This window comes from Gracilinanus agilis, chromosome 6 (assembly GCF_016433145.1).
Source record: "Gracilinanus agilis isolate LMUSP501 chromosome 6, AgileGrace, whole genome shotgun sequence".
Lineage (NCBI taxonomy): Eukaryota > Metazoa > Chordata > Mammalia > Didelphimorphia > Didelphidae > Gracilinanus > Gracilinanus agilis.
This window is the reverse complement of record NC_058135.1, coordinates 114153580-114170820: the sequence shown is the minus strand read 5'-3', so window position 1 is coordinate 114170820 and position 17241 is coordinate 114153580. Positions and strand designations below refer to the sequence as shown.

At 34.0% G+C, this 17241-nt stretch overlaps 1 protein-coding gene across 1 annotated transcript in view; it reads right to left on the bottom strand.

Annotated features, from left to right (window-relative positions):
• Positions 1 to 9265: 9265 nt before the first annotated feature.
• Positions 9266 to 17241, bottom strand: part of PDGFC (platelet derived growth factor C) — a 231621-nt gene continuing 223645 nt past the window's right edge. The window contains exons 5-6 of the mRNA XM_044682195.1: positions 15332 to 15549; positions 9266 to 10865 (exon numbers count right to left, since the gene is read on the bottom strand). Coding sequence (XP_044538130.1) covers positions 10749 to 10865; positions 15332 to 15549 — 335 coding nt within the window. The 3' untranslated portion in view covers positions 9266 to 10748. The remainder of the gene's footprint in view (positions 10866 to 15331; positions 15550 to 17241) is intronic.

The following is a 17241-nucleotide window of genomic DNA, read 5'->3' as shown; positions in this document are numbered from 1 at the left end:
CTGGATGCAGGTAATCTGAGTTGATTTGACCTACCTACCCCAATTCCCAACCAACCCCCCACCAAAAATCCCTTCTTCAAATTGAGAGAGCTTTTGGTTCAAAATTCTGCTCTTTATAGTCTGCCAGCAACTGCCTCTCCCTTACTGGCTCATGGCAAGCTCAGTTGGTTCCAAGTTCTAAACTGCTAAGTGTCATTCTGCTCTCCATTTTGCATAGCAGAAATGATATCACAAGGTAGCACTTGAACTAACACTTGAAGGAAGTTTTTTTTGTTTGTTTGTTTTTTCCAGTAGCAGATAGAATAGGACATAGAATGCTGCATGTAAAAACGAGAGCAACCAGTCTAAACTGGTTCAAATGCAGCATGTGTGAGAGATATTGTTGTCTAATAATCTTGGAAAGGTGAACAAAGGTGCATTTTAACCTATGAAATGCTTTAAATAAAATGAAGTTGGCATCTTTGCGGAGGATGGATTGGAAAGAGAAAAGACTGGTTGAAGTGAAACCAGTTAGAAGCCTATTAAAATAGTCCAGGAAATTGGTAGTGAGAAATTGAATTAAGAAAATTGGAGTGAGAATAGAGAGAAGCATTGACATCAAAAATGATATGGTGAGGAGGTGGAACCAGAAAGACTTGGAAAATCATTGAATAGAATGTAGATGAAAATTTGAGAAAGACTCTTAGGTTGGGAACCTTGGTGGTGATACCTCTGGGTCATAAAGGGGGTATAAATATGGATCACATTCACTCTCCCCATTCAAGTATATAGGGGAATGAAAGCAAAGGAATTCCCTGAGCTTTCTAGTTTATCTGCCATAGTAATTTTAGCAATTCTAGCTTTCAATATTTTTAAGAGAAGTCAGTTTATTATGAAGTGTCACTCAAAAAAGTCAGCCAGATGCATTGGTTTCCTCTGAATGCCTCACTTTCATGGTTCCGTGGCTTCTGGGCAACAGTTGTTTGGGTGGCAGCACCACTTCATGTGGTTTCTAATCACTGTGATTATTTCCATTTTTTTTTCTCCCAGAAGTTCAAGCAGCAAGTCTGATGAAAGGAATGTACATGAAACCTGCAGTTGGGGTACTAAAGCCACAATGTGGAAGGAGGCAAGAATTCAGGACCTGGTACCCACAAATATTATAGAAGTCCAGGAAAAATAAGGACTGCTTGTTCTCTTATTCACAAGTATCTTTATCTTCCTGAGGGAGATTAAAGAGAGAGTCAGAGAAGAGCCAGAGACATAGAGATAGAGATAGAGAGACAGAAACACACAGAGAGAAACAGAGGCAGAGATAGAATTAGAGAATTTCACTAGAATATGAAGGGGTTGTTGTGATAGCAACAACATATTCCCATTATTTTTGAAAGATGCTTATGATCTATTCTGAGTATTTTTGTGTGTTTTTGGTATATTTTTATGAGTTTATGTGAATCTTTTTCATCTGAATTTTCTGTGAGGTAAAGTATTGTTCCTTTTTTGATAGGAATATATAAATTTGAATGTGATGGGAAATGTAAATCACAATTATGGAAGCCAAACACAAGTATATTAGGATGTTTTCAGAAGGAAACTAGGTGGAAACAAAGAGTAAAAAACACCCTCTTGGGTTAGCCCCTGAGATTGAACTTAGCTGTGTGAACCCAGAGGTTGGGAGGAGGGAATAGTCTTGGTCTACAGCTTGTATTATTTTTCATATTTACTTATCTGCTCACATGTTTTTTGCCTAAATAGAATGTAAACTCCTTGAAGCCAGAAGAATAAATTTTGTCTTTGTATCTCTAGCACTTAGAATAGTTACTGACAGAGTGTAAACTTTCCTAGCTGCTTCCAGTTAGTTGGCCTTAGCTCTTGCTAACTCTGTCTCTGTCTCTGTCTCCCTGTCTCTGTCTGTCTGTCTCTGACTTTCTCTCTTTCTGTCTGTCTCTCTGTCTGTCTGTCTGTCTCTCTCCCTCTCTCACACTCAATGAAATCTGTCTGAAGTCTGTCTCTCTTGAGGATCTCAGTATTACTTAAACCTTGCCAAAAGGGGAATGAGTAATTCATACTTCTTAGCCCCATCAGAAACTTGCACCTGATAACTAGGATTTATGCTAATCTGGATGGAACTAGAATTCAAAACTGATTGTTCCATTTTGTTTTTCATTCCTGAGCATAGGTAACAATATCTGAGAAGTATGTTACTAGCCTTGGTAGTAACCTTGGAAATTCAGGCAGTTAGAATCCTCCGAATCCTCAGTTGAGGCCATCTGCCTCTCCTATAAGAAGCTTTTGCTGACCTACCTGGGTGTTGATGCTCTCTCCCTCCCAAATAATCATGTGTATATTTGTTCAGATGCTAAGCCTTCCCTTTGCTCCTCTCAACCCTGGATGCAAGCTCTTTCAGAGTTGCCTCTGTATAGGTCTTAATAAATCCATGACAGTTTGGATTGAATTCCATAAATACCAGTATATTCTCTCACTATCATATTAGAATTTTTTATTTCAACAATTTGTTTTATAGCCCTATGGCTATCTGTAATTTTCAATCATCTTCATATCTATAGTTTATGTTTTCTACATCAATTACATATTTTTGTATATGAGATTATTTCTCTAACATTTATGCATTTTGTTTTTATTTATTTTTTTATGTTCTGGTATATATTTAATTTCTTAAAAGGTGATCATTGATTAGAAATAAGTTGCTTCTGAGATTCCTATTCATTAATCACCATATATATGTTATCTACTTTTCTATTTTAAAAAACATAAATTTCTACTTAAAAAATATAATTTCCTTGTTTTTATCCTTTTAATAATTTTGGCAAATACTTAAAAACCCTGCAATTACTGAAAGCTTCTACAATAATTGCCTTACTGTTTCTTTTGAAAATGAATGTGGTTTTTATGTATTTAAATTCATTTTATATCACATATACATATGTAAACACAAATATTTACATATACATGTATACATTTTCATATATGTGTGTATATGTACATATACAACATATATACATATGCTATTTATGTTTCATTTCATGTTCCATTGTACACTTTTAAATATAATTTAGACTTTTAGTTTCTTTTCTTTGAAATTACATATTTTACTCATTACTCATCAGTAGTATTGATCCCAACTCCTGGTTTTTTAAAACATTCCAAAGTGAAACAAATTTTATTCTAGGACCTTTCTTGTTATCTGTATGTATTAGTATTTTAAATATGTATCCTATAAGAAGTAAATTGTTGGTTTAAATTTTTAATCTATCCTTCAATCTTCTTCAGATTTGTGAGTTCAATTAATTCCTATTATAATACTACATACTTTATACGCTTCTTTAATATTATCTTAAAAATCTGTACACGTTTTGTTTGAATTTCTACTCTCACATACAGTTGCTCACTTTTTTTCCCTAAACTTAACATCACATACTTAGATATTTGGTTACTATCTATATTTTTAAAGAATAACCTTAAAAACTATAATAGTCTTGCTTCCTTTCTGTAACATATAACTGAGTTTTGCCATTTTTTTATTTTCCATTTTCCCTATCCTCTCATTATCTCTCTCTGTCTCTGTCTCTGTCTCTCTGTCTGTCTCTCTCTGACTCTGTCTCTGTCTCTGTCTCTGTCTCTGTCTCTGTCTCTCTCTCTCTCTCTCTCTCTCTCTCTCTCTCTCTCTCTCTCTCACACACACACACACACACACACACACACACACACACACACACACACNAGGGGTCCATCACACACACACACACACACACACACACACACACACACACACACACACAAATATTTGTTCAGCTTAGAAGAGTGTTATTTAGGAGATACCTTCCCCCTTCCTTTCTTTCTGCTAATTCACTTCATTACTCTAGGATACTTCTGTCTTACCCCTTCTTAACATTCAGGTTTTTTTTTTCTTTTTTTTCCTACTCACTGATGTTCAGCTGATTCCAGACTCGTAAAGTAGAATAGTTTATGTCCTTTTTTTGTAACATGAAACCAATGAGTTTTGCATCTTTTCATTTCCTCTATTTTTATTCGTCTTAGCATTTCTGTGTTCCATCTCTAATTGTTCCTTTCAAAGAGCCCCATGATGTATTAATAATCTTCTCCATCCGTTGTCAGCAATTGATTCACTTGTCTTTTTGTATTCTTCCTAAGGACCTTCTAATGCCCATCATTTTTTCTCTTTAATTATTTTTGAGCTTCTAAAACCACTGAGAGTTTTAGAGGTTATTTTATGCTCTCTGTTAGATGTTTTGTTGTTATGTTAATATTATTTGTTTCATTTGAAGTGTTCTCATTCCTTTATGTTGTTCCTGAATATTTATTGGTTTTATTATTTATGATTTTTATTTTGCTTAGTCATTTCTATAGTTTTGCTACCAGTATTTCTGTGTGATTTTCCCTATGAAGATTGGTTTCATTTCCCCCTTCTTTTTTGCTGAACTTTTGCTTACATTATTTGTCACATTTATTGCTGTTTTGAAAAGGGAGAAACTAAAATAAAACCACTGGGACAGCCATTCTTATAGAAGTAAATCATTTTGCTATTGTTCTTGTCAACTATATGAATCAAGCATAATTAATATGATTAGTAAATAAATAATTTCTACAATTCTAGAAAGACTGGCTAACATGGTGGTTGATGCAGTGAAGATCCAAGAAAAAAAAACTGACCAGGTAAAATATCATGCTAAGTCTAAAAAGATGAAACACTCAAACTTAAAAGAGAAAACTTAAAAGTATTCCTTTTAGATACAATTTATAAGTAGAAGATATGGGCATTGTGACTAGAAATTGTTCATTTAAAAAAATCTATGGTAAAAAATCCAACATGATGGCAAGTCACATAATAAATGATACATTCCTTTATATATTACTCTTTTGTATGTATTTTCTATATATAGATAGATATAGACATATTCTATATATATCTCCAGAACTCCAGGGAATTTATAATCTTGTTGAGGTGGGCTCTCCTTCCATCAATGCTGACCCTAACCCCATCATGCCTGTCATCCTATGCAATCCTTTCCTATATCTTCCTATAAGTAAACTACAGCAGGCCAATCCAACATTTTGGGGTTTTCTTCTTTCATTCTTTTGACATTGTATGGATGCCAATAATATTTACATTTCATAGCACATCATGAATGGCAAACCATTTTATATCCATCTCATTTGAAACGCAAACCAACTCTGACATCAGTTATTCTTTGTCATTTCTAAATGACCACTCTATCATTTTATTCACTACATATATATATATATATTTTTTTTTTCTTATCACATCTTTTACACTATTTTCTTGTGTAATTCTTCATTTGTTGTGCATCACAACCGGATAAGTGTATCTAATTGTAACTATCATTAAAAAAAAAATAGAAAGGTAAATCAGTAAGACAGACTGGATAAGCAGTTTTAGAATGAAAGTGAATGGTATTCAATAGCCTAGTGCTTAATGAACCCAGAGACACAAATTACTGAAAAAAGGAACTCATACATCGAAAACCAAAGGAAAAACTAGGTAGAAAGAGGGACGAGCCTGACATCTAACATCATTTCTTGGTTCTGGTCTGAACCTGTGATTTCATGATTGTACAGAACTCCCATTGGGAAACTACCTTTACTGATGCAGAATGACAACTCACCTATACTTTTTTGCCATAGATTTAAATGTTTTTTCTCTTCAACAAATCAATCTCTCTCCAGTTTTCCCCTATCCATATCTGTCTCTCTCATTTTCCCTAATCTCTTGTCTCCTCTCTACCCCATCTAACTTCCTTCCTTGTCTCTTTTCTTTTCTCTCTTCTCTTTCCTTGTCTGTCTCCAAACTTTCATCTCTCTTGCACTTTTAATTTTTTATTTTTTTTCAAAATAGCAGTAACTTCCAAATATGAACATATAGATTGTATATATTTACCTTTCTTCAACTTCTTTTTGAGATGTGAATCATATATCTTATTTACAATTTGTTTTGGGGTGCAAGAATGTCTCAAATATATTTACATGCCAAAAATTAGTTTATATTATTTTATAACTAGAGTTTGTTTTTTATACCATTGCATTCCCTTTTGAGATTTCTTGTGATAATAGAATATCTATGTTATTTGAATTCCCTTTTCTTTATATGTGAAGGTCTTTTTACTGACTGCTTGAAAAAATTTAATCTTTGTCACTGGAATTGTTATATTTACTACTATTACACATTTTGGAGTTGGACGTGTATTTTTTTCCTAAGAGGAGATATCTAGTTTCTCAATTTAAGTTTTTTTCCCCTTTGTATCGAAGTGCTAGACAGTTCCCTTATATTATTTCTTACATTGTAACATTCAGGATTTTATTTTTCCATCAGTTTCTTCTGGGAGATCTATGATTCTTAAATTTATCTCTGTATAGCCTTTGTAGCTAGCTTCATTCAGTTAATAACACTGACATACAAAGAATTCATGTAGTGTTTTGATGTTGTTGCTTTTTGCTTCTCTTATGCCAGATTTCACTTCGGTATTTTTGTGTTCTGGTTCAATTATTCTTTCTATCACTCAACTGAAATTTCCCTCTGCAAAGGCAATAAAGAGCTCTTTGCTGCCAAACTTTTAGATTGACTGACTGTGGGTGTCCTTTAAGTTTCTATTCTTGACCTTCTCTATACTATTTTACTTAACTGATCTCTTTAAAACTACGGGTTCAATTTTCTACATGGAGATTGTTTCCAAGTCCATATATTCAACCCCCATCTATCTCACTTCTGAGATGTGACTAGTCATGCAGTATCAACTGCCTTTTGAACAGCTCAAAACAGACACAGGGCACATAGCTTAAATTCAACATGTCCAAAACAAAACTCATTCTTTTACCCCAAATTCACTTCTTTTATAAAATTCCCCATCACAACTGAAGCCATGACCATCCTCCCAGTCACCCAGGATCTAAACTTCAGAGTCTTTGGACTCAAGAGTCAGTGGACTCCATACTCTCACTCACTCAATCCATTGATCTAATCTATTGCCAAATCTTGTTTCACCCTTCAAAACATCATATATATATATATATATATAACTTCTTCCCATTTCTCCACTCACATATAGTCACCATCTTACTGCAGGTCCCTCATCACTGTCTGAGCTTCTGCAATACCCTGTATGGTAGCCTTGCCTCAAGTATCTCTCCATTCCAGTCTAACCTGCACTCAGCCATCATGGTTTTTCCTAAAGTGCAGATCTAACCACATCATCCCCTTGCTTAATATACTGAAATGTCTCTTCATTACCTCCAGGATCAAATACAAACTCCTGTAGTTAGCACAGTGTTGGGCACAGAGTGAATATTCAATAAATGCTTGCTGATTGACTGATATAGCTGCAATCATTCTAAATCTGGTGCATGATTCTTCTGGACTTGAAGGAATTTGGAAAATGCAAGTAATCTTTCTTAATATTGGTTATGTAGCCCCTAGACCTATGGTCTTAAACCTAATGCCATAAACTATAACATTTAAAGAGTAATCTAAATATAAAAATGCCACCTTATATTTTAAAAGATTAGAGAGGAATGGGAAGTTATGTCCTTTCTTTATGAAAGGAAATAATTTTAACCTGTTTTGAGAGAGGAGAAATATATTTTTTAAAAGATGATTTGATTTCATGAAATAACAATGTTTACAAAAACATAAACAATGCATGTTGAATAAAAAGGAACGATGTTGCTTTAGGGGAATATTTGCATTGAATATGGCTTATAAAAATTGTGACATCCTAAATCTATGACATTTGCATGAATTTATAGAATGTCATTCTTTAAAAGTAAAATGATATAAATGACTAGTTTTTGAAATAAACAAATTATCAGTGCCTACTTTTCAAAAGCACTCAAAATCACAAATAATCAGAGAAATACAAAAATTTTAAAACACTGACCTATTACCATATATCCATGAAATTGGCAAATAGGGTAATATATGATTAAATCTATGTTGGTAATGGTGTGGGAAAATAGATGTTTTATAAGTTACTAGCACAGATGTGAAATGGTTCTAACATTTGCATAAGCAATATTGAGTTATAAAAAAAAAAAGAAAATACAATTATTCTTGTACCTTGTGATTCCATAATTTTACTTCTAAATTCATATGCTCAGGAGGTATCTTCATAACAGTCCACTAAGTCAAGTTCTATTATTATCTTCATTTTTCAGATGAGGACTCAGAGAGAAGTAAAGTTATATGCCCAGGGTCACAAAGTAAATTGATGTCTGAAGCAAGATTCAAAATCGTATTTTCCTGAATCTAAAGTGCCAAGCAATATCCAGGGGACATTCTAGTTGCCCCTCATATATATTAATATATAAAATAATAACATGAAAACTAATAACATTTATCATATAAACTAATAATGTGTATTATATAAAGTAATAATGTATATGAAGAGTATAAAGGAATATAGGAACTTATGCACTGAGTAATGGAAGTAAAAGAATGATGTTTATATGGTGCCTTCATAGGTATTGTTTTGGTATTTTTCTCAGAATGAGTTAGTTTGTAAAGAATCATTTATTAAGCTCCTACTGTTTGTCTAGCACTTTCCTAGGCACCAGGGATTAAAATAAATAGGCAACCTAGTTTTCGCTCTCCAGGAGGTCACAGATAAAGCATGTGTCAGGATGAGGCCAGAACAGCTAAAAGCATCATGTATACAAAGATAGGTGATACGATGTCCCGAAGAAAACTTCACGTATTTCACAATTTTGCTCGACACTTGTACCACATATAATCAACAACCTGGTAGAAGTGGATTCCAGAACCAATGGTTCAAAGTGCATTGATTATAAGGTCTAAAACCATAATTTAGTCTCCACAATTTGTCCTAATCACATTTGGAAGATTGAATGAAGAGTTAAAAGTAACATTTTCTCCAGCCACCAACACGGTTTCACAACAAATATCACTAAATACTTCTACAAATCATCAGTTACTTTCCAACTTGTTAAAATCTGTTCACAATTCTCATCAGTATGTTTATAGGCAGAAAACTCTTTTGAAAGTGACTTTTCATAGTCAGTAGATATAAGAAACAGCAAAATCCAAATTAGGGAACTTTATCTATTGGATAACTCATGTGAAATGTACTTTTTCCTACACAAATCCTGGTGGTGGTGGTGGGTTGTTTTTTTTTTTTTTAAAGCAGTTTGATGCTGATTTTCTTTTCTTTCTTTTTTTCTTTTTTTTTTTTTTTTTGATTTTTCAGGAGATATAGCTTGCACACACACACACAAATATTTCTCCCCAAATCATCCATATTCCTTTATTTGGTGATTCAATACATTCTGCAAATCCAAAAAGTCACAAAATAAACTAGGTACAATGTTAAGCATTTTACAAGCAAAATACTTTACTATTTTCTTTTCAATTGCCAAAGGGAGCTGTAAGTGAATTTTTAAAGAATGTACTGTACAAAAGAAAATATCCATAGATCTTTTTAAAGTATATGGAACAGAGTTTGGAATCTTCTGATGACCATATTGTTCCCAAGATGCCAATTCTGTGAAATAAGAAGATTTGTACCTAGCATACTTTGTAAGGAAGTTGTTGGATTAATTTCTTCATCTAACTTTAGATTCTCTGGTTCTGGAGGGGTAATTGGAGGAGAAGGGACCAAAAAGCCCATTTTATATAAGAAAGGAGTAACAATGAAATAGATTTAAACAACTACCCCCAATTAGGCATTCTTGTTTTCCTTTTTTCCTAACACTTCTACTATCAAGGAACTGGAAAATCTCAGGCTTCATCCACTTTCAAAACTCCACTCTGCACTTGAAAATTCAGGCATGTCCAAGAGGTCACATTACAGCACATTGTTTTGTCAGAATGACCATATCTTTGTTCCTCTGGCTATATCATCTCTGGCTTAAAATCTTACCAAGCTAAAAAATAGTTGATCTAGTTGTAATAAAAAAGAATATTAAATACCTTTGGTAAAAATAGATATATTTAACAAGATTAGAAAGGCAAATAGTTATACTGTCAAAAAGAGTATAAAAATGTACACAATAAAACAAATAAACCAACTCAAAGGTCATAGTAAGGATAAGGCCACTGTCTTCTTAAAGTTTCTCTCTTCCAAATCATGTGCTGTCCAATCTGTTCTTCCAAATGGTAGGAAGTTTAGAAATCAGTAGGGATAAATCCAGTCTTTTCTATCGGTATAAAACAAATTAAGTTTAATCCATAATAGGAAGGTTCATTTAAGGACCAAGGTTCTAGAGCATAGAACATTCTGATTTAGAGAGCTGAGGACAGAAAAAAGAAAATTCCAGATGTTGTGACCATTAGGCCAGGCAGGTAGAGTTCTAGATTTAAGGTAGCCAGCTGAGTCAGGTCTTCATATGTGCACATAGGTATTCTATACTAATTTTAACCCATGTAATGCCAAGACAACTTAAATAGAAGATGGAGATAGCACAGCAGATACGTAGTATCTATGTAACTAGCTAGCTACCTACAGTATTTTAATTTCCCAATAATTGGTGGCATTTTCCTGTCCTTTGTTTGGGTCTTCTCACAACAGAGCTGTTGCACAACTCATAGTCGCCATATGGTGCCTCTTCTTGAAAACACATTGTAAGTCCTGAAGATGGAAGGTTCCCAAAGCAAACAACTGAGATTACAGATGGAGAGAATGCACAAGCCCCATAACAGAATCAGCCATTGATTGAATGTGCTCTGGGAAAAAAAAAAAAGGCAGCACATTTCATTAAATTTATCCTTCTGTGTTCCCTTTGCATACACAGTCACACTCTTCATGGTGTTCCAGGAGAACATCTGTCAGTGATTTATGCAGTCCCTTTACACCAATCCTTGGCTTCAATTGAAGTACCTGAAAGAAGACAATTCAATTTAAGTTAAATTTTAAAATAAATCAATAAACATAATAGGTGAAATTAAGGTCAAGTTTCATTTATTCATCAGCACCAATCAATGAATAAACATTTATAAAGTATCTACTATATGACAAGTACTGTGCTATCCATTATTATTAATTACTTTTTGGTTTTTGACATTTTCTATTAGCTCATTGAGCTATACAACACAGATATCAATTTCAGCAAACACTATCTTCTTTGTAGTTGTAGATGATTTTGAGAGTAGATGTGTTAGCTGGTTTAAGGATTTAGAAAATGGTACTCTTTAGGAAACTGGAATAAAATAATTTCCAACAATGATAAAATAATGTGGACCAAAAAGTTGACGTGTTTGTGTGTGTGTTGGAGGGGAATAGAATTATTAAAACTAATTATGGAAAAAAGAGTTTGAGGCTTAATTTCTTCACTTTTAGCTTCCTAATAGCCAGGATCATAAAAAAATGGGCTATTTGCAGAGAAGTAATAATAACAATATCTTTACCTAGTGCTTCCAATCCATTCATTTTAAATATTCTAGGATATAAATTGAGTTAGCAGGAATTCCTGCACATGTTGTTCATGTTCTGGGCAGAATCTCACACACTGGGACAATTCAATAAATATGAAAAAGCAAGATTGCTTCACCGTTCCCGAGTGTCCAGATCTGTGAATTACACACAGCAGCTTCCAGAAGCTACTGTTTTTGGAAACTTGCACCATCATAGGACAGCACATGCTTCCTCTTGTGACATTTTGCATTTGAGGGCTAAATCTGAGAGACAAATTAAGTGAAAGAGTGTCTCGTGAAGAGCTTTTGTCCATTTTAGGGCCTGGAGCAGAGCCAGCTCCAGTTTGAGGTTTTGAAATGGACAAACAGGCATTATTTCTCACTTCCAGTTTCCAATCGGAGCCAGAAGTGGAAATGCTCATAAAGCTAAACAAGCCCTGATTTCAATGGGAATTTATTTTTGTATGCCAGAGTTTCTTATATTGGCTCTTAAAGTTAAAGTCAAGTTCTGAGTTATAAGTATCCCCAGATACTAATAATTTGTGTAAACAGAGTGAAACCAACCGTACTTTAAATCTAGCATTTATTGAATGGCTTTTATTTTGATCACAAAATGGAATGACTTTTTAAATGACTATTAGAGGTTAAAGCGGTTAAAGCATTATGTTTCAGTTAAATTATGAAGGAAGACTTCTATGAGGGGAAGAACACTGGAAAAATATGCAGAAACAAAATGTGTTATCTAATCTTGATTTCACCACAGAATTTCAGTAGGCATAAAACTGCTTTAATCTCATCTTCTGATGCTAAAGCCATCCAATACACCTTTTATACAAAACAAGATATTCAGACTACAGGGAGGACTACTCTAGGAAGGTGTAAAATCAGTACAGTCTCCTATTTCTCCATCCCAAATCCAAGGGCCAAAACTCTCCCTCAGCAGAAGAATGCCACCCAGAAACTCCTGGCTGGATTACTATAACCTTCAATGAATTCTGTATTCTCAAAAGATGACAAAGATAAAGGATATTAGGTATAATGGTGCAGAGGACTGCAGAGTCCCACCTAGTGGAACCTCCTTATAATGGTTACCTGATGAGGAAATTAAGGCTTAAGGAGATTAAATGAAGTGCCCACTCTCTTATGAGAATTGCTCATAATTTGCTACCTTTTCCAGATTTGGCTACCTCTTCTCTCAGATGCCCCAACTAAAAAGGCTGCTATATTTTGCTCTCTGGTGGCCCTTTTAAACACTTGTGTGAAGTGATCTCTCACTCTTCAAGATTTCATAGAAAATTTTAAGTATTCTTTCATTTGCACCATCACATTCTTTCTTAAGTACCTTAATCTACTGGAGAAGGAAATGACAACCATTTCAGGATCTTTTTCAAGATAACCCCATGTTATGGTCCATGGGGTCATGAAGAGTCTGACATGACTGAATGACAGAACAAAGGATTTTTGAGGGTAGGCATTGTAATTTATTTTTTTCAAGGTTTTGTATTCTTAGACTTGCCTCTTGGTCAGAGTAAATGTTTAATCAAATTGTTTAATGGAATAATAGCTAGCATTTATAATTTACAATGTACTTTACATTTATTAGTTCACTTGACCCTCAAAATAACCCTAGGATATGGTGCTATTGCTATGTCCATTTGTACAGATGAGGAAACTGAGGCAGGCAGTGGTTAAGTGACTTGGTAATGAGAACATCTTTGGTAGGTGTCTAAGGGAGAATTTGAACTCAATTCTAGATTATGAATCCAACACTTTATCCATTGCATGACCTAACTGCCTAAATAAAGGAAATCTCATGACCATTACTCAGTCTGAGTGAGAGGGTCTTATAACCAAACTATGTCACTGGAAGTTTTGCACTTGGTTAAAAAAAGTAGAGGTTAAGTTGACTTCTGTTAGGAAGCTCTCCACAAAGGCAGGAATGGAAGGATGAAGGAGAGCATTTTGGAAAGGATAAAAGCAAAGTGAACCAGAACGCTCTAACTACTGCCTGGTTCAATAGAAAATATTGTCAAAGACTTTCTAATAAAAATAATGAATGGCTATGGGCAAGATGGCAGACTCCTGTTAGTGAGAAATCAACTAAGAGTTTAATTCTGATAAAGTCAAGACTTAGGAAAACTTTTAACTTTTCATTTTTATGAAAGTAGAGAAAACAGTAAGAGATAACTGCTAATGCTGTACTCAATTCTCCTCCAAATGGAAGACTTGGCTAGTGTTAGGAAAGTAATCCTGTGGTGAAAACAAACATCTTATCTTATAAATAAAAATAGTAAGGAATGAGGATGTTGTAAATAATGATGATCACACCATGGCATATTCTCATAAAACCGCTTAGCAGATTAGAATGCACCTTCTCATGCATAATCTCAAATAACAACACAGTATATATTATAGAGACACTAATTCCTGTCTGTTTCTGCCTATTTTATAGTTCTGTAAGATCTTCATCATTTTATGGATGCTGAAGCTAAGACTCATCTAATGGACTTGTATTAAGGTCACAAATCTACAACTGACTCACTCCGGTTACTTTCTCCACTGTACCACAATGTTTATTCAAAACAAAATGTTTAATGTTCTTCCAGGAGAATAGATTAGGGTTCAAAGGAAAACAAGATTTTAACAAATACATTGGTTCAACAAAGGAATGCATTGCCTTGTAGGATAGCCACTTCTCTTTCCTCAAGTCTCCAAGAAGAGTCTGGGGTCTATTTATCAGGGAAGTTTAAAAGATCCTCCGCAGGATGAGGGGCTACCTCTAAAGTCTATGTTTCCACTAAAACCATCAGACGCTATATATTTTTAGTTCTCTATTCAACTTGAGATACTTGTCAGGATCCTAGAATGCACAGCAAGCCAGGGGAAGAGAGAATAGAAAAGTTCGATAGAGTTGATGGAGTCTACAGGAAGCGTAGAAATGTTTATTGCAGCATCACTACACTAAAATTGTTTCTTTCTTTCTTTTTTTTTTTTTTGCTGGTTCCTTTGCTACTCCTTAGAGGAAATTAAATGAAGCAGGGCTCCTGCTTTTATATTTGAAATAAAATCAACACTCCCCCAGTTTATTTGTATAAATATATAATCTTTTTATATAAATATATTATATATGTAGGTGTGTGTGTCTGTAACCCATGGCTAAGTTGGTCCTGATTAGTGTAGCTAGGTAGGTGGCAAGATAACACACTGGCTAGAACACTAGATCTGAAGTCAGGAAGACTTGAATTCAAATCCAGACTCATACTTACTAGCTATGTGATCCCCCACTCCCACCCCAGGCAAGTCACCTCTCCCTACTTCAGTTTCCTTATCTGTAAAATGGAGATAATAAGAGTACCAATCTCACATGGCTGTTAAACTGATCAAAGAATTTTAAAACCCTTGGCACAGTGCCTGGCACATAATCAGTATTATATAAATGTTAGCTAGTAGGAGTGAAAGTATTGATGAATCTCACAAAGTAGGTGTCTTGCATATGGCCATTGGACTGAAACCAATTATCACATATTTCATAAATATGATTTTAAATAATACAAATTCAAATATGGAGAGCCACTTCCTGGATGCATTATTCACATTAGGACCTGACTGTTTTCTTTTCTCAATGTGCTAATAAGTTTGAAAGGTTTTCAAGAATATCGAAACTCGTATTTTCACTGGGTTTGGTGAGGTTATGGGGAATTTCACTGATTAATCAGAATGTGCTTTAAAATGATGGAGTAGAAGATGCTGGAATCACTAAGGGATGTCCACATAACAAATGGGTGTTCAAACACACCCACACCCACAGCCATAACTTTTTCTGAATTTTTTAATCCTGTTTCTTCTATCTTCTGGAATCAATTGAGGATCATATTTTCTAGAACACACACAGGATGCTTTAAAAGAAAGGCTGAATGACAATTGTGTACCCACCTCATGGTATTTTTTAGTGACTTTGCTTGGGATGCACTGACATTCATTACAATTGTATTGGCAGCAGGCACAATTTCCACCACAGCGTTTTACCAGGAGACAGCCGGGCCAGAAAATGGTATCCGTTCTCTTGAGTTCCTCCCTCAGGGACACGGAGAAGTTTCGAGGAGTGCAGCTGTACAGTCTTACCTCCTCTTTTAGGAGGTTCAGATCCACCACTGGAGGATATAAAAGAAACCATAAATATATAAATGTTCATGCTTTGATTCTGAATGGGCTTCACTGGTTTCCTTTCATCAGAAAGCTAGTTATTTCATGAACAATATCTCTAACAAAGTCTCTTCTTATTGGAGCTTTATTTCAAGGCTCTATGGTTCGCAAGTAGGACTTTCAGTCCATTTCACCATTAACAAAGCTTCATTATAACCGAGTAACCAATAAAGAGATACCATTGTGCAATATGAAAAGGAGAGCCAACAAAACATTTGAGAGCTATAAATAGGAATCTTTATAGAGAAAAAGAGGGCTACACCTTTTAACCCCACTGAAATGGAGACCAGGAGAGCTTGGGGCAAGGGCAGACTTATGTAAAATGATAAACACTTTGATAAAAAACACTGTGACCTTTAAAGTGGATTACTGGCATGTCTGTAATTAATGAACAATTTATGGAAATTAAGCAAATGGAAATTTAGAAAGAACGTTTTTGGAATTACATACTATAGAACAAAAAGGAAATAGAGAAAATAATTTTAGAGCCACATGAGAGATTTGAATGCTAAACAGTGATACAGACTGAACTCTATAAACAAAGAACACTGTTCCTAGTGAAATAACTAACATTTCTAAAATTTGAATTTGACTCCATCAGTCCTCAATTCCTTTTTTCTTTCATAGACAAAAGAAATGCCTAATTGATTATCATTGTTTCTATTCTTTTAATCTTTGGTTAATGAGATTGTACTTTATTCTTTAAAAAGAACCCATACTTATGATGGCCAAACAAAATAGTCTTTCATCATAGTCAGTAAATTTTGAAAGAACCATTGTCCTTCACTTTCAAAAGCTATTGAGTCAGTACAGTTTTAGGAGAAATATTTAAACCACACAACATAGCAGTAAATCTATATATGCACACACATATATACCTATATACCACAAACACATATATTTACACATGCGTATTTATACGTATACATACATGTGTGCATATATTTATTTATAAGTGTGTGCATATAACATATATGTATACGTATATATTGTAAATGTGTATATGTTAAAATATCTATCTATAAATAATGAAAATATTTTCAAGTTTTGGCTGTTAATCCATTTCTTTTTAAAAACTCTTACCTTCATTTTAGAATTGATACTAAGAATTGGTTCAAAAACAGAGGTGTTAAGAGCCAGTCAAATGGGGTTCAGTGATTTGTCCAGGGTCACACATCTAGACTAACCCTTAGTTCTGTCAATATTCAATAAAGCCCAATTTTAAAACAATGAAAAACTTTTGGATTATGGTAAAATCCTTTATATGGATATTCTAAGAATCTACAGGCAAAAATAACTGAATGTCACTTTCAAATGTTACATTGTAGATAATACTGAAAACATAATTTGAATAAAAAATAAAATATATAAGCAAATAATGAGATCTCTATATGGTTAGTGAATGCATATCCCCATGTAAACTGGTTTTGAAATTCCTCTCAAGTCTTAGCTAAAAAAAAAAATATGATTTGACCTTATAGTTCCATTATGATTTCATAAATGAACAAGTAGTTTTATACATGTCAAAGGGGGCTAATTGGACTCTTAGCTGTTTCTTCTTAAAATACATGAAAAAAGGTAACTTCAAGTTTGTTATGGAAATGCAGATTAATTTGAATAATTGTTTAGAGGAGGCATAG